At 40.9% G+C, this 27,034-nt stretch overlaps 1 protein-coding gene across 2 annotated transcripts; it reads left to right on the forward strand.

Annotated features, from left to right (window-relative positions):
• Positions 1-2,524: 2,524 nt before the first annotated feature.
• On the forward strand, positions 2,525-26,439 carry LOC121695922 (programmed cell death 6 interacting protein). 2 transcript variants are annotated; one of them, XM_042077136.1, is made up of 18 exons: positions 2,525-2,846; positions 11,514-11,562; positions 13,028-13,097; positions 13,557-13,684; positions 13,881-14,034; positions 16,217-16,317; positions 16,898-17,029; positions 18,141-18,363; positions 18,950-19,073; positions 20,192-20,369; positions 21,206-21,317; positions 21,962-22,131; positions 22,303-22,551; positions 23,831-23,965; positions 24,362-24,456; positions 24,573-24,702; positions 24,793-24,983; positions 25,391-26,439. In XM_042077136.1, the coding sequence occupies exons 1-18, from the start codon at positions 2,641-2,643 to the stop codon at positions 25,572-25,574; spliced, it is 2,631 nt and encodes an 876-aa protein (XP_041933070.1). In that variant the 5' UTR covers positions 2,525-2,640; the 3' UTR covers positions 25,575-26,439. The 2 variants fall into 2 exon arrangements, with proteins under 2 accessions (XP_041933070.1, XP_041933071.1); XM_042077137.1 differs by having other exon boundaries at positions 16,913-17,029.
• Positions 26,440-27,034: the final 595 nt, after the last annotated feature.

Genomic DNA, 27,034 nt, shown 5'->3' on the forward strand with positions numbered 1-27,034 from the left:
CGTAAGTCTGCCTGGTGGAGTCTTGCACTTGGGTCCTCCTGCACAACCGTGACAATTATAAGAATTGAAGTTTCAGTTTGATGGAGGGTGGGGCAAAGAGCTATGGACTACAAATACAGCAAGCTGTTACAGATTTAAATGTGCTGCATTGAGTAGGCTAAATATACAGTTTGAAATAGAGCAATAAAACACATGATTTGTACCTGTAAATGTACATATGTGGATATGAAATGTAGCCATTATAATAAGATTAATCATATTTGTCATTTGCAGACCAAGCAATAGGTCTAATAAAACAAAACTTTCAATAATCTCAGAAGGTTTAGCCTAAATGTCTTACAATCGTAGTGCCAAAACAAATGCCCAACAATTTCTGTAGCCTACATTCATCTTCAGCTTTATTGGGCAAAATTAGGCAAAACAAGCCATATCACCCCATGATTGCAGTTGTCATTACAAGAGATTATTAGAAAACGTTTACAGAGATTTTACCAATGGGGGTGTAACTTATATAAATTACTTTCACTGTGTATGGTATTAGACAGAGGTGGGACCAAGTCACTGTTTGGCAAGTCACAAGTAAGTCCCAAGTCTTAGCAGTCAAGTCCAAGTCAAGTCCCAAGTAAATACAGAGAAGGGCAAGTCGAGTCCAAGTCCAAGTCACATCAAAGCCAAGTCGAGTCCAAGTCCAAGTCCCAATCTTTTTCAAGTCCTGAACAAGTCATCAGGTACTCTTCACTTAATAATGCCATTATTAGACTATCGATCATAATTTTAGCACTTCCATCTAATCCACAGTTTTTTTTTTTATAAATACAGATTAAAATGTGTTCAATGTTTCTGTCTTGTAATCTTTTACGACCTATGTGCATACCTGTGTAATATACACATGTGCATACCTGAGTAATCTCTACAAAATGGATAGCTACATGACACTCAGCACAGCTGCAAATATATATAATGTTTTTCCAAATTGCGGAGCCCACTGTAAGGATGAGTAATAATTTGACTGATGGTATTTCACTGCGCTAGGCCACAGATTTGCCTGCAAACAATTTATTAGGCTGTCTGCCAGTGGTGACTCATAAGGGAAGCCAAGGTCAACACTTTTATATTATTTAAAAGATAATAATGACAGTAATTTTGTTTTAAAGTATTAATTTCTTAAGAAATACTAGACATTTGATGCTGTTTATCTAATTTGTAAATGGTGCACGGTCACTTTAAGCCCATTGTGTGCCACTGTCCACACGTTCTCATAATGATCTTTTTTTACCAGCTCCGTTCAAATATAGCCTATGGCTAGTCCACAAACTTGTTTGTGCCACATGTATAGCACAATTTTAACAATGATAAGCATGATATTAAGTTGGCACAAACAGCTTTCATTCCTTTGGAAAGAGAAGCATGTATGACATGATGCTTGCTTGACATTTTCTGTTTGCAATTAAAAGTGAATTATGAGCTTGGTAGCCAGTAGCCACCTAGCTACAGTAGCTGAGTGGAATGCGTTTCAATCGGCATATCATGTGCTTCATGTAAATAAATTATTGAATACTTCAAGACTCACCAGTTCCATTACACAAGGCAAAGACAACTCTTCATAATATTCTTGTCCACTTTCCAAATCACAGTGAGTGCAGCTATGTCATAGTGACCTGGATCTCATAGTTTATAACAGTATAGTAGGCTAATGAGAAACGGATAAATTCACAATCTCCTCTAATTTCGTATTTTTTTGCCTCCACGATTTCTTTTTATATGTTTCTTATATTTAAAAGAAGATATCAATCATCATCAACAATGACAAGCCAGCTGGAACCTACTCGTTTTCTCTCCCTCTCGTGCGTGCTTAGATGTGTTCTCAATTAAATGCAGTAGCTTAGCATAAGTTTAAGTTGGATCTTAATGGAGAGGACTCGAAAAGTATCATCTTTATGTAACATGCTGTTGGTGCTTTTTGACAAACGTTCTCTAACAAGAGTGCAAATCAGTTTGCAGTAAAGCTACTAGTGATTGGCTAAATGTTGGTCCTTCCTCTGTCTCTTGGTGCCCTACACACAGTGCGTAACGCGTGTGGGGGTAGTGGCAGTAGGCTGTGCTCTGGCCGCTTGTCTCCGCTATTTTTTATTTTTTTTTAGTTGCGGGTAAGCGTCTCTGGGTTGACTGGTACACGATCAGGAAATTTAGTTTTTGATTCGAGACATGTCAAGTCATCACAAGTCAAAGAGGCAAAGTCCGAGTCAAGTCTTGAGTGAATAGTATTCAAGTCCAAGTCGAGTCGCAAGTCATGCTGAATTTTATCAAGTCAAGTCTGAAGTCATTACAATCATGACTCGAGTCTAAGTCATGTGACTCGAGTCCACATGTCTGGTTAGATCATCCATGGTTTAGTAGCCTACGGTGCCCAGTGCCACAGACAAGTGCGCACTTACTTGCTCACAAGCGCCCTCTGGTAGGCCTACATAAGCAGAACCCGGAAGTTCGGAAATTCTAGAAAGTCTCGCTCAACCCTTTGCTATGACGTAAGTGTTCTGACGTTCCAGACGGAGCTGTACCCAGGAAGTTAGCCACTGTTGTGTTTCTTCAGGTGTAGATTTGCGTTTTACTGAAAAAGAAACGATAATCCGGCGCGCCAATATGGCGACGTTTATATCAGTCCCGTTCAAAAAGTCCACGGAAGTCGATTTAGTGAAACCACTATCGAAATTTGTCACAGCCACGTATCCAGTTGGTGAGGAACAGGCTGAATACATACGTGCGGTTGAGGAACTCAATAAGCTGCGCAAAAGCGCTCTTGGGAGGCCCCTGGACAAACACGAGAGCTCCTTGGACATATTGTTGCGGTGAGCATTATTGTAATGTTAACTTTTCTGATCACTCCAAGTTATACAACTCGATTAAATGTTTCCTGTTGTTAGTTCTTTCTTTGTGGTAAACCAAATAGCTAGCATGAAGTAACGTTACGTATGTTAGCTACTTGCCCGCCGCACCCATGATCACGGTCAATTTACCTGTAAACTAGGGTGGGTTTCTGACATTGTTTGGCCGTTAAGTCTATCGAAACGGCGAGTTTTCAAGCGACGGTCTCTTGTTTGGATGTGACAAAGTTTGGAAGGTGCTTTATTGGTTGGCTAAACGTTTGCTTGCTGCAAACGAGCTAAGTGCTATTCCACCTAATTTACTAAAGTAATTTAACGATAAACTAAGTAACATTAGGCTAACTTAGTCGAAGAAATACAACCTGCCAAAAAAAAAAACACAACCTTTGTCTACATACCATTACCCTAACGGTAATCTTACGCGTTACACAAGGAAGGCGCTTGTCGCCTTTCTTTTACTTGTCAGGCTAGGTAGTAGCATATCCCGCTAGCTTAATGTATTTTGTCAGTTGAGTAGGCTACTTCTCTTATGGTTATGTTGAACGGTGTCGGAAAATGAGGAATAACTAGAATCTTAAATCATTACCAGTCTGAAATAGTTACAATCGTCAACATCACATCATAATCATCTGTAACATGAATGCATGTGCTGGAAAGCGTTGGCAAGTGAGCCTTTGGATTTCTGTGCCATCAATAAGTATGGCACTAAATTGCCATTACTTACTCCTGTCTAATCTGTCATTGTCTGCCATACATGACAATGTTATTTGCATGTGAGGATATGTAGGTGGAAGCTGGGTGTAGATAGTGTGAGCTTCCTGGTGATCCCACATCCATGGCTAATGCATGCACTCTCTGGAGACAAGGTTACTGTTACTTCCTAGTGACACATTGTCACTGACAATTTAAAAAGATTTAGAATTATTCAAAGCCCCACATTTTATGTTTTGCCTGCCATGTTCTCATTAAGCTTCTTTGGACCAGTTCAATTACATGGATTTAAAGGTGCTGTGAGTGGCTGTAGCATTTTGTTCTTATTTCTATAAAAAAAAAAACACCTTTCACTCCTGACAGCACACTATGCAGAAGCTTGGCCTTTGATAATACAGCAGTGTTAGTCACATTAGTTGCACTACTTAACCTAAATGTGCACACTTTGTGATAATGCAACAACATCTTGAAACAACCCTTTAAATTTAGGTGAAACAATCACCATTTCAAATTGTGTTCACCTTCATCCTTAACTGCTACCCTGAGTGTCATCTATATGAGGCATTGCAGGGCTCCAGACTAACTTTTTGCACTGGTTGCACTGGTGCGCCTAACTTTTTTTCTTAGGTGCACCAGCACAAAAGTTAGGTGCACCAAAATTTTCAACCACATCGCATTTAACACAGCAGCAGGTTCACTTTTTTTCCTTAATTACTGTCCGATATAGGTTGTCCTATGAGTTATGATTTACAATTCTACAAGAAAAGTAACTTAATGAAGTGTTGGTGCTTTAAGTGCTTCACTGAGCTGAAATTTAAACTTAAAACATCTCAAGATGTATTAAATAAAAATAACAGTGAGTAAATTAACAGTGCACGACTTTTAAGGGCTTCAAACTGCACATCTCATGGCTCAATGTTTTACATACTATCCATCATTCATGATCTTTAGGCCTTGGCTAAACCAGCTCGCCATGCTAGCATCTTCCATAGAAATGTATTTGAGCACAATTTAAAGAGATGTTCCAAGTAGCCTGGGGGATTTTTATGCCATTTTGCAATGATGGCAATAATCATTTGACAGCCCCACAATGCAATTTACTTTTTAATCTTAGTATTTTTAAATTTTCAATAAGAACATGGTTAATGCAGTAACGAAATGGTAGGCCTATTATTATAGGCTATTGCAATGACTTGCCATGCTCGATCTAAATGTGTCCATTCAATTCACCGTACACAATGACCACTGTATACATGCAGGGAATATTCGGGCTTTAAATGTAGCAGCGATATTCGGTTTGCGCCAAATAACGGATTAAATTGATTGATGCCATCAAAATGAGTGTACACAACTTGCGCGCAAAACGAATATTGCTGTTGAAAACCGGGTTACTCCCTGCATGTAACTGCGGTCAATGACGCACTCCTTTTCGGCGATATCTGTATCTCTGTCGTTCGGTCGTTGTATGCATTGTTCGCAATTTTAAGACGTCTTTTCATCTGCAATGACTCCTATAAATTTGGCGCAAGTGGCATTCCTGTACGTCGGGTTTACGTTCAAACTATTTTTCTGGTGAATAATTATTTCGGACTGAACTTGGTGAAGGGAAGTTTCACTAGGCCTATCGTAGGCAACTATAAACTTGATCATCATCTCGGGCTCGTCGGATCGGTTTGCTGCTGCCAGCCGCTGAAAGGCAGTGGGGAGAGGGGACATTTATCTCGGCCTATGTGACCACACTGTAATGCAACTACATTCTCTCTCTCTCTCTCTCTCTCTCTCTCTCTCTCTCTCTCTCTCTCTCTCTCTCTCTCTCTCTCTCTCTCTCTCTCTCTCTCTCTGCAGCACATGCATTTTCAAATTTACGCACTGGCGCCACGGCCAATCAGAGGGGAGGTCCCGCCCTTCACTATCTGTGATTTGTTTAAACCACGATATTGGCCAAATATGTGTCTGTTATTGAACCAAAGGTAGAGTTTCAATGCGGACACTTTTTCCTCTCTCGAATAGCTGGTCGCACCGGTGCGACCTCCGATTTTTTTTTAGTCGCACTTTCGAAAAATTAGGTCGCGTATGCGACCAAACTGGTCGCACTCTGGAGCCCTGCATTGAATTGGTTTAGAATGTTTCAAATGCAGGATACACATAGCCTGGCGAGCCAGACCCACATTAAAATGTAGGGTCTGGGCACTCACCGTTCGCAGTGCTCAGTCCGAGGGGCGGGATAATCAGTTGTCTTTCAAATTCCCTCTGCACGCAATGAGACGGCGGCAGCGCTAATGAGTCCCATGCGTTTCCCACCAGCGGAGCTAGTTGGCTAGTTCAAACGTTTGCCAACATAATAAAAGCTTAACTCATGTCACACTGTTCGCCAGCAGCAACATCCATCTTAATTGGTTTTCAAGTAGCAGGGAATTCAAGCCAAACCGTTGCAACTCTGCCATCAATCATTATGTTAAGCCCACCTAACGACTCTATACACGATTTCAATGGCCTGATTAAGTTTCGATTTCTGGAGCTCACAAGCCAACGGAGAGTTGCTAGACTAGCTCTGGCAGCAAATGTAATTTGCTGCCGCTAGAGGCGCGTCTAGATTTCTAGGCTAGGATACACATTCGCCATTCCCCACATACATATTGGCAGGTGTCACATGTTTCATTAAGGTGCTGCATGTTGGAAGTGGTGAGAAGAAACCTCCCCAATGATTCAACCAATCATATTCAACCAGTCCAACTATTTTTATCTCAAGGCATTTCTTGTATTTTAGGCCTAGCATTCAAACTACATTTCAGAGGAGACCTTAGGTAACGATTAATACTACGACAATAAATACTACTACCAGAGGATGAGAATGCAGAAGTTTCAGCGCTAGTCAAAGTGTAGTTGAAGGGGATGGTGGTAGAAGAAGAAGGAGTTAGATGTGTAAGGAGAGAAGAAGGGAAGTGCATGGTAAGTGCATGGTAAGTGTATGTTTGGGTTGTTAGAAGTGTTAGGAGAGGAGGTACTCTCGGAAGAGTTGGGTCTTCAAGAACTTCTTGAAGATGGAGAGGGATGCCCCTGCTCTGGTGCTTTTGCAGCACTACTAGTGCACATAAGCTTAATTGTACATTAATTAGACCGGTCACCAACATGTATTTCTGACTGCAAGTATCGTAATTTATTAGTCTATTTAATAACTATTAGTCGCGGTTAATACATTGATTTTGCTAAATTTCTTCAGCTATGAGGTTAATACACGGGGGCAGTTAATATGGTATATGTTTTGGGGTTTTTTGTAAGTACTATAAGCACTCATGGGTATAATCAATAGAGTTCTCAGTAATGTGTTTATTTTATTAATAATTCAGTGATTGAAACAGGATGCCTTTATGCACTAATTGCATGATCGATCTGTATGCTAGAGTGAGTAAAATGTGTGAATGAGTTCTCTTATGAAGTTAAAAGTTGTGAACATGGATTCATATTTTTTATTCAGTTCTAGCATTAACAGCATGATTGTGATTTGTGTTACAGCCACATCCATGGCTAATGCATGCACTCTCTGGAGACAAGGTTACTGTTACTTCCTAGTGACACATTGTCACTGACAATTTAAAAAGATTTAGAATTATTCAAAGCCCCACATTTTATGTTTTGCCTGCCATGTTCTCATTAAGCTTCTTTGGACCAGTTCAATTACATGGATTTAAAGGTGCTGTGAGTGGCTGTAGCATTTTGTTCTTATTTCTATAAAAAAAAAAACACCTTTCACTCCTGACAGCACACTATGCAGAAGCTTGGCCTTTGATAATACAGCAGTGTTAGTCACATTAGTTGCACTACTTAACCTAAATGTGCACACTTTGTGATAATGCAACAACATCTTGAAACAACCCTTTAAATTTAGGTGAAACAATCACCATTTCAAATTGTGTTCACCTTCATCCTTAACTGCTACCCTGAGTGTCATCTATATGAGGCATTGCAGGGCTCCAGACTAACTTTTTGCACTGGTTGCACTGGTGCGCCTAACTTTTTTTCTTAGGTGCACCAGCACAAAAGTTAGGTGCACCAAAATTTTCAACCACATCGCATTTAACACAGCAGCAGGTTCACTTTTTTTCCTTAATTACTGTCCGATATAGGTTGTCCTATGAGTTATGATTTACAATTCTACAAGAAAAGTAACTTAATGAAGTGTTGGTGCTTTAAGTGCTTCACTGAGCTGAAATTTAAACTTAAAACATCTCAAGATGTATTAAATAAAAATAACAGTGAGTAAATTAACAGTGCACGACTTTTAAGGGCTTCAAACTGCACATCTCATGGCTCAATGTTTTACATACTATCCATCATTCATGATCTTTAGGCCTTGGCTAAACCAGCTCGCCATGCTAGCATCTTCCATAGAAATGTATTTGAGCACAATTTAAAGAGATGTTCCAAGTAGCCTGGGGGATTTTTATGCCATTTTGCAATGATGGCAATAATCATTTGACAGCCCCACAATGCAATTTACTTTTTAATCTTAGTATTTTTAAATTTTCAATAAGAACATGGTTAATGCAGTAACGAAATGGTAGGCCTATTATTATAGGCTATTGCAATGACTTGCCATGCTCGATCTAAATGTGTCCATTCAATTCACCGTACACAATGACCACTGTATACATGCAGGGAATATTCGGGCTTTAAATGTAGCAGCGATATTCGGTTTGCGCCAAATAACGGATTAAATTGATTGATGCCATCAAAATGAGTGTACACAACTTGCGCGCAAAACGAATATTGCTGTTGAAAACCGGGTTACTCCCTGCATGTAACTGCGGTCAATGACGCACTCCTTTTCGGCGATATCTGTATCTCTGTCGTTCGGTCGTTGTATGCATTGTTCGCAATTTTAAGACGTCTTTTCATCTGCAATGACTCCTATAAATTTGGCGCAAGTGGCATTCCTGTACGTCGGGTTTACGTTCAAACTATTTTTCTGGTGAATAATTATTTCGGACTGAACTTGGTGAAGGGAAGTTTCACTAGGCCTATCGTAGGCAACTATAAACTTGATCATCATCTCGGGCTCGTCGGATCGGTTTGCTGCTGCCAGCCGCTGAAAGGCAGTGGGGAGAGGGGACATTTATCTCGGCCTATGTGACCACACTGTAATGCAACTACATTCTCTCTCTCTCTCTCTCTCTCTCTCTCTCTCTCTCTCTCTCTCTCTCTCTCTCTCTCTCTCTCTCTCTCTCTCTCTCTCTCTCTCTCTCTCTGCAGCACATGCATTTTCAAATTTACGCACTGGCGCCACGGCCAATCAGAGGGGAGGTCCCGCCCTTCACTATCTGTGATTTGTTTAAACCACGATATTGGCCAAATATGTGTCTGTTATTGAACCAAAGGTAGAGTTTCAATGCGGATACTTTTTCCTCTCTCGAATAGCTGGTCGCACCGGTGCGACCTCCGATTTTTTTTTAGTCGCACTTTCGAAAAATTAGGTCGCGTATGCGACCAAACTGGTCGCACTCTGGAGCCCTGCATTGAATTGGTTTAGAATGTTTCAAATGCAGGATACACATAGCCTGGCGAGCCAGACCCACATTAAAATGTAGGGTCTGGGCACTCACCGTTCGCAGTGCTCAGTCCGAGGGGCGGGATAATCAGTTGTCTTTCAAATTCCCTCTGCACGCAATGAGACGGCGGCAGCGCTAATGAGTCCCATGCGTTTCCCACCAGCGGAGCTAGTTGGCTAGTTCAAACGTTTGCCAACATAATAAAAGCTTAACTCATGTCACACTGTTCGCCAGCAGCAACATCCATCTTAATTGGTTTTCAAGTAGCAGGGAATTCAAGCCAAACCGTTGCAACTCTGCCATCAATCATTATGTTAAGCCCACCTAACGACTCTATACACGATTTCAATGGCCTGATTAAGTTTCGATTTCTGGAGCTCACAAGCCAACGGAGAGTTGCTAGACTAGCTCTGGCAGCAAATGTAATTTGCTGCCGCTAGAGGCGCGTCTAGATTTCTAGGCTAGGATACACATTCGCCATTCCCCACATACATATTGGCAGGTGTCACATGTTTCATTAAGGTGCTGCATGTTGGAAGTGGTGAGAAGAAACCTCCCCAATGATTCAACCAATCATATTCAACCAGTCCAACTATTTTTATCTCAAGGCATTTCTTGTATTTTAGGCCTAGCATTCAAACTACATTTCAGAGGAGACCTTAGGTAACGATTAATACTACGACAATAAATACTACTACCAGAGGATGAGAATGCAGAAGTTTCAGCGCTAGTCAAAGTGTAGTTGAAGGGGATGGTGGTAGAAGAAGAAGGAGTTAGATGTGTAAGGAGAGAAGAAGGGAAGTGCATGGTAAGTGCATGGTAAGTGTATGTTTGGGTTGTTAGAAGTGTTAGGAGAGGAGGTACTCTCGGAAGAGTTGGGTCTTCAAGAACTTCTTGAAGATGGAGAGGGATGCCCCTGCTCTGGTGCTTTTGCAGCACTACTAGTGCACATAAGCTTAATTGTACATTAATTAGACCGGTCACCAACATGTATTTCTGACTGCAAGTATCGTAATTTATTAGTCTATTTAATAACTATTAGTCGCGGTTAATACATTGATTTTGCTAAATTTCTTCAGCTATGAGGTTAATACACGGGGGCAGTTAATATGGTATATGTTTTGGGGTTTTTTGTAAGTACTATAAGCACTCATGGGTATAATCAATAGAGTTCTCAGTAATGTGTTTATTTTATTAATAATTCAGTGATTGAAACAGGATGCCTTTATGCACTAATTGCATGATCGATCTGTATGCTAGAGTGAGTAAAATGTGTGAATGAGTTCTCTTATGAAGTTAAAAGTTGTGAACATGGATTCATATTTTTTATTCAGTTCTAGCATTAACAGCATGATTGTGATTTGTGTTACTGATCCTGTTTGCCCAGGACCTTGATAATTCATATATTAGTGTACAGTGTACAGCTCATACGTTTTTGAATCCATGCTAAAGTTGACTAAAAAGAGGAATATAAAATCATCTTTTGCTAATTGGTCTTAATGCCTCAAGTAAAAAAAATGAGGAAATATCCAACCTTTAAGGACACCAATTTTCTTTGTGAATGATTAATGTATCGTAAATAAATGTGTTTCCTTAAAATACAAGACATCTATGTGTATGCACTATGCATCCTGATAAAGTTCCCTTGACCTTTGGAATTAAATAGCCCCATATCATCACATACCCTTCACCATACCTAGAGATTGGCATGGTTTTATTTCAGTTAGCCTAATAGCTAGTTTGATTTGCATTGAGATGATCTTATGGAAAGTACCATGCCAATCGTGAGATATGGTGAAGGGTATGTGATGATGTGGGGCTATTTTAATTCCAAAGGCCAAGGGAACTTTATCAAGATTTTTACTTAAGGCGTTAAGATCAAGTTCCAAAAGATGATTTTATATTCCTATTTTTATTCAACTTTAGCATGGGTTCAAAAACTTTTGAGCCTAACTCTAGTTGCATTGACATGTCATAACATCCCCAAAGAAGTACCAATGATTAAACCATTAAATCAATCTAGTCCAACCCTTTTGAGCTATAGGTATATGGTGCTAAGTGCCGCATCTAACTCTTTGTGTAATTAATTATTTGTACCAATGTTATTAATACAGTAAGAAAATTGCTTAAAGATAATTTGGTTTAGTAAAGCTAACTCCTCCCTGAATCTCCCCTGAGGAAGTCTCGAGAGTGCCAAGCAGGAGGCTGATTTGCATGGAGAGGAAAGGTTCTCAGGATTTGTTAGCCAAATAGATCTGTGTCTGTCTGTGGCTACATTACAGTAGCGTGAAGTAGGAACTAAACTGTGGTGTGGCTGTGACTGATAGACTGATATGCTCCTCACTAAGTATCACCTACATTCTGCTTCATACAGGTACTATGATCAGCTCTGTGTCGTTGAACCCAAATTTCCATTCCCAGAGGTAAGAACCCCCCCCAAACACGCACACACTCAATTCTACTTAATGACACTAACAGCTATTCAGCCCTCATTTATCAATCGTGAAAAGTTTCTAGATTTTAAAGGTTTCTAAATCTAACTAGTGAAATGTAGAACAAACAATATGTAATGTACATGCTGGTTATATGCACACCAGTAAGAAATCAGCGTTGATAAATCCCACACATTCTTATCCACCACACTTGTGTAGGCTCTGGGTCATTTGCATTCTGAAACACCTCCAATTGTATAGTACTATGTATGATATGAAATAATTCCTTTAAAAGCCACATGGATTTAGTTTATTTCCTCACCGAATTAATGGAGAACAGAGCAAAGAAGACAAACTTAAAGCCACCACCCAGCGGTGGTGAGTTATGAAATGCATCTGACAATCAATTCATACAAACAATAACATTGTTTAGCAATAGTTTAAGACATAACAATGGAAGAAGTGCAATTTTAATTGCCAATGGTTATATTACCAGTACAGTAGATCACGTTTATTATTAGCCACTTGCTAACCTCTTACTGCATGAGTGTTAGTTTTGTATACAACTAGGTTGCTAAGGGGGAAAAAAGCAATGCTCTTAACCAAAGACTTTAGAGCACTACGCTCTAAAATCTTTGCTCTTAAGTCGTAAACTTTTGCTGAAATTGTTTAAGACAAAGATTCTAAAGTGCAAAGCTCCTAAATTTTTTGGTTGAAGATGTTTAAAAATATGAGAACTGAATTGAAAACGAAGACATTCCAATGGACCTGACGCTCAAGAAATGGAGCTGTCTAGTCTGTCCAGACTCCAACAGTGGACTTTGATGAAGTTCTAAACTCTGCTGTCTCTTGATGTGGCACTCGTGATTTATTTATATTGCAGTTTTCCTATTCCACCACTGGGTGCTCTGCGTAAGCATGGTCAGATATGTGCGTATATTTACGCACATTCCTAAGTACAAGTACAAGTTCATAAATTCCGCTCTTTGCATAGGAGTGGTCATACTTACCCATTATGCACAGATCTGTGTGTACACATTATTGATAAAGGAGGATCCTAGTATATTAATTCAAGATTTCAAGATTACTTCATTACATCTCATTAAACCTTTTGGGTTAATTATACTTGGATCCGTGTCTGTTACTTACCCACCCACCCCAAAGTGCCATTTCTGTGTTCTCTTTTGGTGGCTGTGTTTTCATATCTGATTAAAAAAAAAAAACAATTTAAACACCTAAATAATGTGCACTGATATGTGGTTGGCACTCTGAGCAGTTATCTCAAACTAGCCTGTGTGTGATAGTTACCCAGGGTAAATAAATCTGCAAAGCAAATGTGCACTTGCACTTCAAATATAGTTAACGTTTTAGTATAGCTGTTTTTGTCATTGTGGAACGTCTACCTGAAATTCTCTGCTGATGACTATTAATGTATATGTATTCCCTTTTCCTGTAGCTCTGTCTCACGTTCACCTGGAAGGATGCCTTTGATAAAGGATCTCTCTTTGGAGGTTCTGTTAAACTTGGTGAGACTCAGTCATGCATACAGTGTACACAAAAGGAGGAATGTAGGCCATGTTTTTTAATCAGCAACTGTGAAGCAACATGTGACTACAAAAGGTTTAATCACTGATTTAATAATGAATTTGGCAAAGGTAATCACATTTATGCAAGATCCTGACCTGAAGAATACTATTTAGTTCAATATAGTTGTAAACATAATGGCACAGTCATATAATTAAAAACTTTACATTGATTGTATCAAAACAAATCTATATTTAGTTGGTTGAAACCTACTACCACAACTGTCACTAATCACTTAAGATGAGTGTTAAATGTATAAAGTCTGACTGGTTGGAATGGATGAATCATCACTTACGTATTCCTTTATGGCTCCTATGTCAGAGGGACCCTTTGGAACAGTTTGTTTACTTATAGGGGTGTGGTCGTCATTGTCTTTTCTGTTTTTCTATGGGTCTGGGCAGCACTGGCATGTTTGGGCTATGAGAAGACTTGCGTTTTGTTCAACATTGGAGCTTTGGCCAGTCAGATTGCCTCAGAGCAGAACCTGGACAGTGATGAAGGACTAAAGGCTGCTGCCAAGAACTATCAGGTGAGCTTTAAGATAAAAAAACATTAATATATACATGTGTGTACTCACACTACCATTCTTCAATCTTACTCTAATGCATTCAGCAGTATACCAGACCATAACTTGGAGCAAAAAAGAAATTACCTGTTGGAAAAGGCTCACAGAACCCCACAGACTCAAGTAAATTGATACCTCCATCCTGCTTTTATCTCTGTAGCTTGCCAGTGGTGCATTTGCACACATAAAAGACACTGTGTTATCTATGCTGTCCCGGGAGCCTACCATGGACATCTCCCCAGAGACTGCCAGCACCCTCAGTCAGATCATGCTGGCTCAGGCTCAGGAAGTCTTCTGCATCAAAGCCACCTCTGGTAAGCATCTTTCTCTACACAGTTCCTCTAGATGTCAAGCCTGAATTAAATGTTAGACACTACTTGTGCAGTACATCAGCCATGTGGACTGGCCATGGTATTACTGAAACCAGAGACCTGAGGTGTAATGGCAAGTGTACCCTGTAGCCTCGTTCTGGCCGCCGGGTGAATAAGGCGAATACATCGTGCCAATCATGTGTTGTGATCTTGCAGCTGAAGCACAGTTGGTGTCGTTAAGCCTTGCGCACACGCAGTTCTGTCTGAAATAGATGCCCGATAAGTGCCCAAAATACGTTGCAATATGGCCGCCGAGTGGAGGGACTTGCCTAAAAGGACTTTGGTGAAACTTTGTAATTGTAACCATGTTACACTGTGAATCACTATTGAATGGACATAAACAGACATCAGTTTTTGAGACACAGTCCTGTATTTCACATAGATTATTATGACCGCCGCACAGCTGCACATGCACACACACAGGCACATGCACACACACAGGCACATAAACAGGCAAACACACAAGTACATGCACGCACACACAACCACCCACACACACATAAGCATAAACATGTACACGCACACATGCACACAATTCAAGAATTTCTCAGAATTATGAACAGGCAAGATGGGGGTGGGGTTGTATAAAAATGTATATTACATGTGAAATCTATGAACTAATCATGTTTTGGTACTTGTTGTCTAGCAGATACCAGTGAGAATTGAGTGTGCATAATGCAATTCAGTGAGACAGTTAGAATCATATATGCCTTTCAGCGTGACTTATTTTTGTGGAAAACATGTGCTGGACTGGGCGGCGGTCATATTTTGTACCGCTCTGCTATTTATTTATTTATTTATTTATTTCACCCGCTCAATTAAAGTGAGGATTTTTATGCCATGTAGTGCTTAGACTGGTAGGTAGAGAATCAAGACCTTTTGTGTAAAGTATAAGTGTAGTAGTCATGAAATGAGGCGGTTCCCATATACTGTCCACACCACACATTTGCCAAAGACTTTTTGTGTTCTGCTTTGTCATGCGGTTTGGTCCGGAAAGGACAGGAAGTCAAATGATGCCAGATGTCATCCATGCAGTGATTTCACAAGGGAGTTGTAGTATTTAGTGTTATTTATCTGACATTTTCACAGGCATGTATAACAGGCTTCCCACGGGTCATGGAATTTCAGAAGAATCATTGAATTTTGATAAAGTCTGTTCCAGACAAGGACAGTCAGGGAATTGTATCATATTTTGGGAAAAGTCATGGAGAAATCAGGGGGTTTTGTTGTAAAGTAGTTAAAGTATTTTAAAATGTACTTGCCAAAATACATGGATACAAATATATTTCCGTGCAGAATTGGTGAATATCTGGTTATTAGCTTTACTGCTTTGTTTAGTCAATGCCCATTTATTCACCTTTCCCTCTAAAAAAAAAGTCAAAGATTCTTGAACGCCACGTGGCTGCTCTGAAATCTTTGGTCAGTATATTGTACCATTTATTATAGATCATAGAAATTCAGGGAAAGTCAGGGAAAAGTCATGGAATTTTACATTTTACTTGGAGTGGGAACCCTGGTACAAGCAAAATGCTCTTGAGTGCTATCCTCTAGAGCAGTGGTCCCCAAACTTTTTCTTCCGAGGGCCAGCTCACTATGCCTGGCTCTAAGAGGGGGCCAGCTCACTATGCCTGGCTCTAATAGAGGGCCAGAGACTACTGAGTATATTAGTAACCATAAATAGCTTAGTGCTGTGAACAACAGCAGTCTACCTTAGTTGAATATTCCATTACATTTAATCATAGGCTACTGCAATTTAATACCATTGTTAGCTGTGTTTATATTGCAATCATGCCATATCAGTGTAAAATGTAGCTCAATAATACTAATAAAATAAAATAAAATAATACTAATAAAAAATAGCATTCCCAAAAGTATTAGCAGGGAGTCCCAAAAGTGTATTTTATTCAAAATGTGTGAACTCTGTCCGAGACTTGTAATTTCATTCCTAAGTGACATGTCAAGACCAATAAAAAATTGTAAATAAACGTTCTGGGACTGAGAAGGGAAGTCAACATGTGTCAACTTTACTACAACTAAATAATAACAATACCTTTGATCTCTACCATGCCAATAATATGCAGTGTTCCTCATTTTTGTGTATGCACATTTGTATGTGTTCTTTTAGATAAGATGAAGGATGCCATTATCGCTAAACTGGCTAACCAAGCTGCAGATTTTTACGGCGATGCATTTAAGCAGTGCCAGTATAAAGAAAATCTTCCCAAGGTTCGTACACTTGCAGTGACACTTGCATGCACGCACGCACACTCCACCACACAAACATACACCTTTCTAGATTGTCCTACCTAATGTATGGGCACATCATAGACCTTGAAAAAAGTTGCAGCTAGTACTGTAATTTCCCGTGTATTAGCCGCATTGTGTATAAACTGCAGGACCGTGTTTTATTCAAGTTCAAAAAACAAAACCTTATTAACTGCCCCATATTAATAAAAAAAAACATATTAACTGCCCATATAATTACCATATTAACTGCCCCCGTGTATTGACTTCATAGTTGAAGAAATGTGTCAACCTCGGCTAATAGTTGGGAAATTACGGTAACTAACTTGAATCATATAAGTGAGTGCATACAGTATGTGTGTGTGTTTTTGGAAGGGATGGTTTGGGGGGCATGCGTGTGAGTGTTAGGGGTTTTGCTCTGATTTTCTTGTTCTTTTCTCTCTTCCTGTACCCCATGCTGTGTGTCTGTGCTCCTCTTGTGATTGCTGCGATGTCTGTTTGCTTGCTTGCTTGTTTTGGTGGTTGCCGTGGTGTTTGTTGCCGTGGTGCTCTCCCTGGTCAGTATTTTTATTTCCAGGAGGTGCTCCCGGTCCTGGCTGCCAAACACTGCATGATGCAGGCCACTGCTGAACTGCACCAGGCCGCCCTGGCCAATCAGAAGAAGCGCTTCGGAGAGGAGATTGCTCGCCTGCAAGTGAGTGAGAGAGAGAGAGTGTGTGTGTGTGTGTGTGTTAGTGTGTGTGTGTTACACACTTATTTGTCTCATGGAAATAAGATTAACTGATGGTACATAGGGAGGGACATATAATTCTTCCATTCTGTTTAGATGATTACAATTAAATCTACATTAGAAGACCCAGTATATCAAATGGCCCAATATTGTGAGCTTTTGGTCGTATTTGCCCTCTGGGTTTTTATCTAAAATAGGCCTGCCATTATTGCTCAAACCTAACACATGGTTTACCTTCAGCTCTAATTCCCAGGTTTCACCAAAATAGCAACATGACATATTAAAAAAAAACTAATCTGAATATGTCGGGCCTAATGCCAGTCAGATAAACTCAGCATCCATGCAAGTAGCTGTTAACCACACAGCTACTGCAGGCACATAGTAGGCTATATGCCAGTGACTTCCACTTTGTTATTTGAAACTTCCCGATAAATGTCAGTGAGTTGTTGTCAGACAGGTTAATTCATTTGAGGTTTTCTTTCCTGGCACTTCTTATCTCTCAGTGGCTGTTCCGTAAAGGTGTGGTGATCTAAGCAGCAAATGATTTGGCTCATGTCTACTTTGATCCTTTCATTTGATGTACTTTATCATATTTGGGGCAAAGTCATGGAATATTAGGGAATTTTGTTGTAGCAGTTTAAAATGTACTTGCCAAAATGCATTAATACAAATATATTTCCAACCAGAATTGGTGTATCTGGTTATTAGCTTTACTGTTTGTTTGAGTAGCCCAACTTTGTTTATTCAATGCCCACTTATTCATCTTCCGCTCTAAAAAAAAGGATTCTTGAACGCTACCTAGCTGCTCTGAAATCATTGGTCGGTATATTGTACTATTCATTATATAGTGTTCCCTGAGAATGTAGTAGTAGTAGTAGTAGTAAGATATGAACAGAATATCTTTTCTCACTTTCTCACACACTTTCTTACAGTGTAGTTAGTGGTATTCATTTTCCATTATGAATGTAAAGGATAGTCGATTTCAGAAGTTTATGTCATGTAATACAGAATTGTCATCAGTTTGATTCATAGAAGATGTTTAACTATTTCTTTGTCCTTTTCTATATTTCTGTAGCATGCAACTGAGCTGGTGAAAACAGTTGCATCACGCTATGACGAGTATGTCAATGTCAAGGATCTGTCAGAGCGTGTTAACAGAGCTCTTACCGCTGCAAAGAAAGACAACGACTTCATCTACCACGACCGTGTGCCTGAGCTCAAGGACCTTGAGCACATCGGCAAGGCAACCCTCGTCAAGGCCACCGCCATCCAAAACCCTCTCAGCCAGAAGTTTTCCGGTAAAAAATTCAGGGACATTCTATTCCACAGCACTGTACATCACAGGGAGATTCAGCATCACATTTACATCCACTATCAGCATGTACACCAAGGCAGTATAAAACAGTGATGACTCATTCAACTAAACGACACACACAACGGTAACCATTAAGTGCTCAACAGTGGACAAAGGGGAAAGGACAAACTTATGATTCTGTCAGCGGGTTGTCCTAAGAAGTGCCACAGTGGCTGCGGGTGCCAAGCTTTTACCCTTGTAAACTTCTCAACTTCGGCGGGCATAATGATGAAGTGACAATTGAGTGTGTGTGTGATGTCCTGCACATTTGGACACTGTAGGTCTACACAAAGATGCACTCAGGCTGTGGTTTGAGGTTAGGAACTTGTGCAGACCTCAACAAACTGTATTGCTTCAAACATCATGTACTATTGGTATACACCATCCAATACACTGCCTCTTCTTGCATGTTATGTTTTTAGTCTCTAGATGGCTTTGATGTCTACACTCCGTTAGATTGTCTATAAGTGTGTGTGTGTGTGTGTGTGTGTGTGCGTGCGTGTGTGTGCGTGTGTGTGTGTATTTAATAGATCTTTTTGAGAAGATGGTTCCCATGGCAGTGCAGCAATCAGTGAGCATGTCCAACCAGAGGAAGGCCGAAACGGTCAACAGACTGGTCGGCAGCCTGAGAGAGGCCACTAATCTCTGCAACGGGTGAGGATACCACTGTGTTGCTCCACCTTTCCTTTGAACAACAGTTTGTAAATGTTTGGAAACTGAGACGAACAGTTGCTGGAGTTTTGAGAAAGAAATGTTGTCCCACTTTTGCCCAATATAGGATTTCAGCTCTCTGACTTCTGAACTGTGCACTAATAACTAGTTTGATGATCCTTCTCCTCTTTAACCCAGAGGATGCGGAGTCCATGATTTCCTACACATTTTGATGGGCCTATTCTACTATGCTTTAGTCCGTTTGAAATGAGCCTGGGCCCAAATAAGACAGCAGCATTTCTGATCATGTCTAAATATGGTTTCTTCTTTGCATGGTAGAGCTTTAACCAGTGTTTCTGTTTTTAACATAGTGCCATCTAAGCCCCTGAAGATCATTGTTTTTGCCTCTCTGAATATCTTAATTATATTACTATATATGATGAAATCCCAATATTCACAATTTCAAGACAACGTCTCTCTGAGATCAGCTTGATATCATGGTTTTGCTCAAATATACATACACACCACTTCAAAAATAGCCAACTGGCGTGTTCTCTGCACACATTTTGAGCTATCTGCGTGTATGTCAACGCTGCGTAAACATACACGCCACTTATCGTCTCACTTCCGCGTGTATGTCAATGGCAAGTATATGGCGCCCTCTAGGGTTAGGGTTAGGTTATGGCGTTGATAAACACGCCAAAATGCTATTATGCGTTAGATAACACGCTAGAGGCCATTGGCGTGTCATACATACGCAGTTCATGATATCAGTCTGCTGAGGTGCTGATTTATACCCAATTTATACCCAATGGGGCCAGTTAACCTGATTAGTGATGAAATGTTCCTCCTTGTGTTGTATTTAGCATTACACAACTTTTCCAGCCTTTTGTTGCCCATGTGCCAACTTTTTTGAACCGGGTTGCCGGCATCAAATTCAAAATGAGCACATAATATTAATGAAAATAGTCAAATTTGTCGGTTTCAATATTTTATATGTTATAGTTATGTATATGTTGTCTATGTCCTTTTTGCAAGTAAATATGGGAAAAACAGGGTTGTAGTTCTCTGTACAGTCAGTTGTAACTGCATGTTGATTCCTTACCTGTGTTCATCACCAGAGTTCTGGCGTCTCTGAACCTGCCGGCCGCTCTGGAGGATCTGTCTGGGGATTCTGTGCCTCAGTCCATCCTGGAGAAGTCCCGTGCTGTGATGTCTCAGGGTGGACTCCAGAGTGTGGAGATGCTAATCAAGGAGCTGCCAGAGCTTCTCACACGCAACAGAGAGATACTTGATGAGGTCAGACACACGTGAGATCACCAGACCGAGATAGATTACCCTAGTGATGGGCAAATGAAGCTTTGGTGAACCACTAAACCACAGCAGTGTGAAGCTAGCAACACTAATAAAAAAAATCCAATATGGCTTCCACATGTAACCAAAAATATTGGTTTGCTAAGGACTTTTATGTTGAAAAATCTGTGTGGCGGCCATCTTTTTGCTTTTCAGCTAGTGTCGCTAGGTTCACACTGCTGTGGTTCAGTGGTTCACCAAAGCTTCATTTGCCCATCAATAGATTACCCTTAACCCCTATCCTGACATGTCAGCACTGCTCATACAAAAAACGTTGTAACGAAGAAAAAGTCCTCCATTTAAAATAAGTCCGTCAGTGCTGTTATGATTCTTTTATCTTGCAAGATCAATGTGTATTTATGTATTTTATTACCATTTACTTTCTACTTTTATAACAGTTTTCAGACTATGTCTTAGCTGTAGGCTAAAGTTAATGAGGTGAAGCATTAGTTCTGAGAGCTATTTCAGATATTTCAGAAAAATACTTACTTAGTTTTAAGGCAAGCTATTATGAAAGTCATAATATCCAATCTATATCACCCATTACTTTGTGTTGCTTTTTTTTGTTCACGTAACATGAAAATATGCTAACAATGTTCACAATGCACACAATGTTCTGGCCATTAAATAGCCTTAGTTGCTGAAATGGTCTTAAATTAAACAAACAAACAAACATGAAAATATGAAATGTTACATAGAGGGAGTTTATTATGTTATTGTGCCCATGTGGCCCACATTATGTTGAGTGTGTGATTGCATGTACACGTTTCTACTATATACAGTCTCTGAAGATGCTGAACGATGAGGAGGCCACAGATAATGAGTTGAGGGCCAAATTCAACCAACGCTGGAACAGAACACCCTCTGGTGACCTGTACAAACCCCTCAGAACAGGTATAAACGCAGTCCCAAACAACTAGTATAAGCACACGTATACCTGTACCAGGTACACACAGTAATACACACTGCAAAAAAAATAAATCTAACTAAGTGTTATTAATCTTATCAGATCAAAGATCAAAAAATCTATTTGGTATTGTTTTTAGTATAAAAAGACTTACCTAGCGCGCTCTCTAAAGATCATTTTGACTTAATTTAAGAAGACCTCGACTTATTTTAAGGAGTCTTATCAAGACAAATTTACTTAACGCACTGGCTGACAGATTTGCTTGTTTTTAGGACAAATTTGCTTAACACACTGGCAGAAAAATTGGCTTGTTTTCAGGATGTCTAAAAATAAGTCAAACTTTTCTTAAATAAAGTCATGATTTCACAAGAAAGTGCTAGGTAAGTCTGTTTATACTGAAAACAATACAAACTAGTTTTTTTTATCTTGATAGAAGATTAATAATCTTGGTTAGATTTTATTAGAATAAGCAGTTTTTGCAGTGCAAGATGTTGTTACAGACACAAAAGCAGAAATTATCAATGCTTTTGAGAGCAAGTATGCAGATGTATCCCTTGTGTGCCCAAACACCACTGTGCTCCACCTGTGTAGTTGACCTGTTCCTTTCTCTGTTCCCTCCGTGTCCCTCCAGAGGGAGCTAACTTCAGCAGTGTGCTGGACAAGGCAGTCTCAGCTGACCAGGTGGTGCGCGAGCGCTTCAACACCCACTGTGAGATGATTGCGCTTCTGTGCCGCCCTGAGAACGAGCTCAATGCTGCCATTCCCTCTGCTAACCCCACCAAAACACTACAGGGCAGCGAGGTAAGCTAACCCCACCAAAACACTACAGGGCAGCGAGGTAAGCTAACCCCACCAAAACACTACAAGGCAGTGAGGTAAGCTCAATGCTGCCCACCCCCCCCCCCCCCCCCCCCCCATGTGTTTTTTGGGGGGACTAAGTGTGTGTGTGTGTGTGTGTGTGTGTGTGTATAGGTGGTCAGTGTGTTGCGAGCACAGCTGACTCAGCTGGATGAGGTCAAGCAGGAGCGCGAGGCCCTAGAGGAGGAAGTCAAGGCTGTGACTTTTGATCTGTCGTCCTCCTTCCTGACTGCCCTGGCTCAGGACGGCGCCATCAACGAGGAGGCCCTCAGCACCAGCGCATTACAGACACACTATGGCAACCACACAGAGCGCGTCCAGAAGAGCCTACGGGCTCAGGAAGAGCTCCTCGCCAAGATACAGGTACACTCACAACAAGGGGTCTAAATCTGACCATTTAAAACACACTATGGGTTAAATAAACACCAACTCTGGACCATACTACTGTGAGCTGCTGTCACACTCACAGAGTAAAAACATCACTCTGGGTAAGAATCTGTAGCCTGCTGAGTAAGCAGGTCAGGTAATCTGATGGATTGGAGGATCTGGATTGGATCTGGATTGAGGGCAGTTGCATACATGCTGTCCCAAACAGTTGCTATTGATAGTGCAATGATTAGCTTGTTGATAATACTGATATTGAGTCATCTCCTTGCTGAACCTGTAAATTAAGTTTGTAGTCAGCCATTCAGCTCCTAGTTAACTCATTGAATGCCAAGCTGTTTTCGGAAGCTTTGCCCTAGAGTACCAGCAATCTAGACCATTGTTGATCATTTTTGTTCATTTGATCATTGATGTACAGCCACAGCATATTCTGTGTTATAGCTATGAACACATACAATGGCTCGTTTGAAAGGTGAGACTTTAAGCTCTCAGTGGGTGCAAACCGTGTATTTCTACACGCCTCTGTTCCTGAGAAATCCCAAGCTAAACAGTGGCTAGTTTTCATCAAAATCGCTGTTTTTTCTAGAAATGGAGATATAACATCTTTCATGAAATATGAAGTGTTGCCTGTAAAGTTTCCGGGAAGTGACCTGGCGAGACTGCCACCTAGTGATAGACTCACGAAAATGGCCTGGTTTTGAGCTGACGTGCATGCGTCACTGATTCGACCAAAAGCGGCAACTGAGTTACGATAAAATGTCCAGATAAAATGTCCAGATTGTGCGTTTTCATGAGTTTTCGATTGTCATATATTTCATTTCCATTCCACAGAGTTCCCAAAATCACATATAAGGTATGTTAGAGTGTCTAGTTTCGTAATTTAAAAAACAAAGCTAAAAACTTAATATTACGTTTTTGGCACTCAACGCATGGGAAGGTGGCACTCAATGAGTTAAGTGCCATATTCAGGATGCAGTGCAAACAAATTGAATGTGTCATTGTCTGATCACATTACTCACTCAATTATTCGGCTACTCAACGCTGATTCTTACAGTCAATTCATCAAGAGAATTTTATCGTTTGAAAACCCTACTGTATAGACTTTTAACCACAGACTATGCCCAGAAGAATTTGAATAAATAGAGGAGAAGCTTTCTAAAGGCACGGCACCTACTCCACCCAGACCCCAGGCATGCGGTAGAGGTGTGTTCTCCAGTTCCAGTGTTAAGTCATTCCTGTGTTCCCCTCTCTTTGGCAGACCTCCCACCAGGAATTTTCAGCACTTAAGCAGTCCACCAATGAGGCGAATGCCAGAGAGGAGGTCCTGAAGAAGCTCGCCGCAGCTCACGACAACTACACTGAGATCTCTAGCAACCTGAAGGAGGGCACGAAGGTACATGGGCAAGAATATATCTTTGGCAATTTGGTGTCCATGTTGACTTGGAACATTTATATTCAAAAGTACACATACGGATTCCCATCAGTTCAAAAATGGTGCAGCTATACACAGAAAGCCATTTTATTAAGTGAACTGGTATTCTTGTAGCTGCACAAATACCTCAGGCCACTTAACAAACACAGAGCTAAGCTGAGCACTCTGGCAACCTGAAGGAGGGCACTTATGCCATAAACACACCCGGTTATTTTCACTACAAAGAAGAACAAACACAGACTCAAATAGGCACACTAAACATGCAGTAAATTCATGTGGTTGTCTCTTCTTTGCGCTTCTCTCCCCTCTTCTTTTCTGTCTCTATTGGGGCTCTCTTCTCCTCCCATTCCCCTCTAGTTTTATAATGACCTGACGGAGATCTTGCTGAAGTTCCAGAATAAGTGCAGTGACATCGTCTTTGCCCGCAAGACAGAGCGGGATGAGCTCCTCAAGTAAGAACTTGGAGTATTTATGAAGTCTTTGTGTGTGTCTTTTTCGGTCTATGGGTGTACTTGTGACTCGATGAGATTGTGATTTGCTGAATGACCCTCCTTTCTGTGTATTGCAGAGAACTGCAACAGAGTATTGCCCGTGAGCCCAGTGCCCCATCTTTCAATGTTCCAGCCTATCAGAGCACTCCCAGCAGCACAAATCCCGCCTCTGCCCCAACTCCAGCTCCGGCACCGCGGACCATTTTTGTGAGTGCAAAAAATCAGAGCATGGTCCTGTTTAGGAACATTCCGGTCAAGACCAGGTTGTTGGTCTAACTGCTCAATGTGTCCTTTTAGCCCCAAACGACCCCGGCCAAAGCCGCTCCCCCTGCCAGACCACCTCCCCCGAGCGTCACTCCACAGGCGGCTAGCAGCAACGCTCCACCCAGCTCCGCTCCTGCCGCTGCTGGCAGCAACCCGCCACCGGTGGCTCCTGCAGCTCCTCAAGCCCAAGGACCCCCATACCCAACCTATCAAGGATACCCAGGGTAACACACACACACACACACACACACACACACACACACACACACACACACACACACACACACATACACATTTGATTTCTTTATTTGAATCCACCAATCAAATTTCATACAGAAAGGACATCACACAGCAAGGCTGCCTATCACAGCTGATATGGAGCAGAATTTTGCCAGCCGTTTAGAATTTCTTTTTGGTAGCCCTGCCAGTCTTAGTCCACTAACAGTCACACACTCTCACACACATTCACGCCTGTCAGTCAGGTGTTCGCTATTCCATCACAGTACTTCACCTATTACTATTGCACCTCTCAACACACTTGACTTCACTCTTCTTCACAAATCACATGCTCACCATTTGCAACAGTGATGTGCTGTGTGCCTGACTGCTCGCCTGTTTTCTTGTGTCTTAGGTACTACCAGATGCCAGTGGGCTATAACCCGTATATGTATGGGGGTCAGTATGGAGTTCCCTATGCCATGCCATATCAGACGCCACCTGCGCCGGGAAGCTATCCAGCAGCCCCTCCCAACCAGCAACCTTATCCCTACCCTCAGCAGGCTGGCCAACAGCAGCCTTACTACCCACAGCAATAAGCACTTCTACCAGTCTATCCTACCCTTTAAAACTTTACCCTGAATCCCTCAAGGTCTGGGCCCTACACCACGACTTACACATCCTAAACACCCTGAGGCCTACCTTCTAACCCACATCTACCTTCTTACACCACAATAACTTGCAGAGCTCTAAATGACTTGACATGGTGTTTCCTCAACGCCTTGTACCTTAATCCACATCTGTACGACTACTACCCCAATAACTTCACCACAGACACAGCCCTGCTATCCCAGCAATAATTACTTTTATGTTCTTAATCCCTATGCTTAACCCTGAAAAACCTAGCACTCCTCTTATCCGCCCCTAACCCCCGTAAAGAACGAGTTCCCCAAATGTGGAGCTACCTCTGAACCTCAATTTTTTATTTTTTTTGTTGTTTCTTTTTTGGCTGCATGTGAACAACGTAATGCTGACAGTTATTCTCCCTCTTCAGAATCCACAAACTTCTTTAAGCCGAGCCCAGTCACCTCCCTTACCCTACCCCCCTTCCTCTTTCACTGACGTCCAAAGTTAGAAAGGCGCTTCTTTGGGGCATGCGTCTTATTTTTATATTAAATACTTCAGTACACCCTAACTTGCTTGAAGGAGTATAATCACATAGGAAAGTAAACAGTATATTCTAGTGGGAGTTTCTGATTTTGTGTACATGCTGATCATTGTTGGGAGGAACCGTCTTATTAAAATTTCTTTATTGCTGTTCTTTTTGTTGCATCGCATCCATCATTTTAGTCAAGAGTTTTTGGAGGGCTTCACTGATGTAATTACTTGATTAACAATCAGAATATGTTTGAGTTTTTATGTTTTCATGTGGGATTAAAATCTGGACATAAAGCAGTTGCGCTATGTCTCTTGTGTGTTGCACAGTTTCTTGTGTGTGTATGCGCATGTGCTAAATACTACATGAAGTCACTTCACTGTATGTAGTAATGTGTGCATGTCTAAAAAAAAAAGGCTGTTTTGGGCATAGTGACTGAGTAAAGGGGATGACTTGTTAGCTGGTATACTTTCATGTTGGCACAGTAACAAGTCATTCATTTACTTGACAGTGATTTTGGAATGCTGGTGGGTGACAATTGGGTATTGGTGCATTAATGGGGTCATTAGCAATGCTGGAGAAATATTATTGATATTTGAACTCAACAGCTAAACAAAAACACCTTTTTTGATTGGCTAGATTAAGTGTTCTGTGGATGGGTGCGCCCGTGTTTGTTTCCCCATCTACAGAGCTAGTGCTGGTGTGAACATAATATTAACATGTCATTATCTGAGAAAAATTGTATGTCAACTAAGCACGGAAGGGGTCATGTCTGCGGTGGGACATTAATCAGTGTCCAGTGTCTAATATTCCCTCTTTATTTTGGTAGCCTCACATCTTTAGTTTCAACGATATAGCATCGCAGTTGAGCTGATTTGACTCATGATGGTCACTGGCTGGAAA

Source organism: Alosa sapidissima, chromosome 21 (genome assembly GCF_018492685.1).
Source record: "Alosa sapidissima isolate fAloSap1 chromosome 21, fAloSap1.pri, whole genome shotgun sequence".
Classification (NCBI taxonomy): domain Eukaryota; kingdom Metazoa; phylum Chordata; class Actinopteri; order Clupeiformes; family Clupeidae; genus Alosa; species Alosa sapidissima.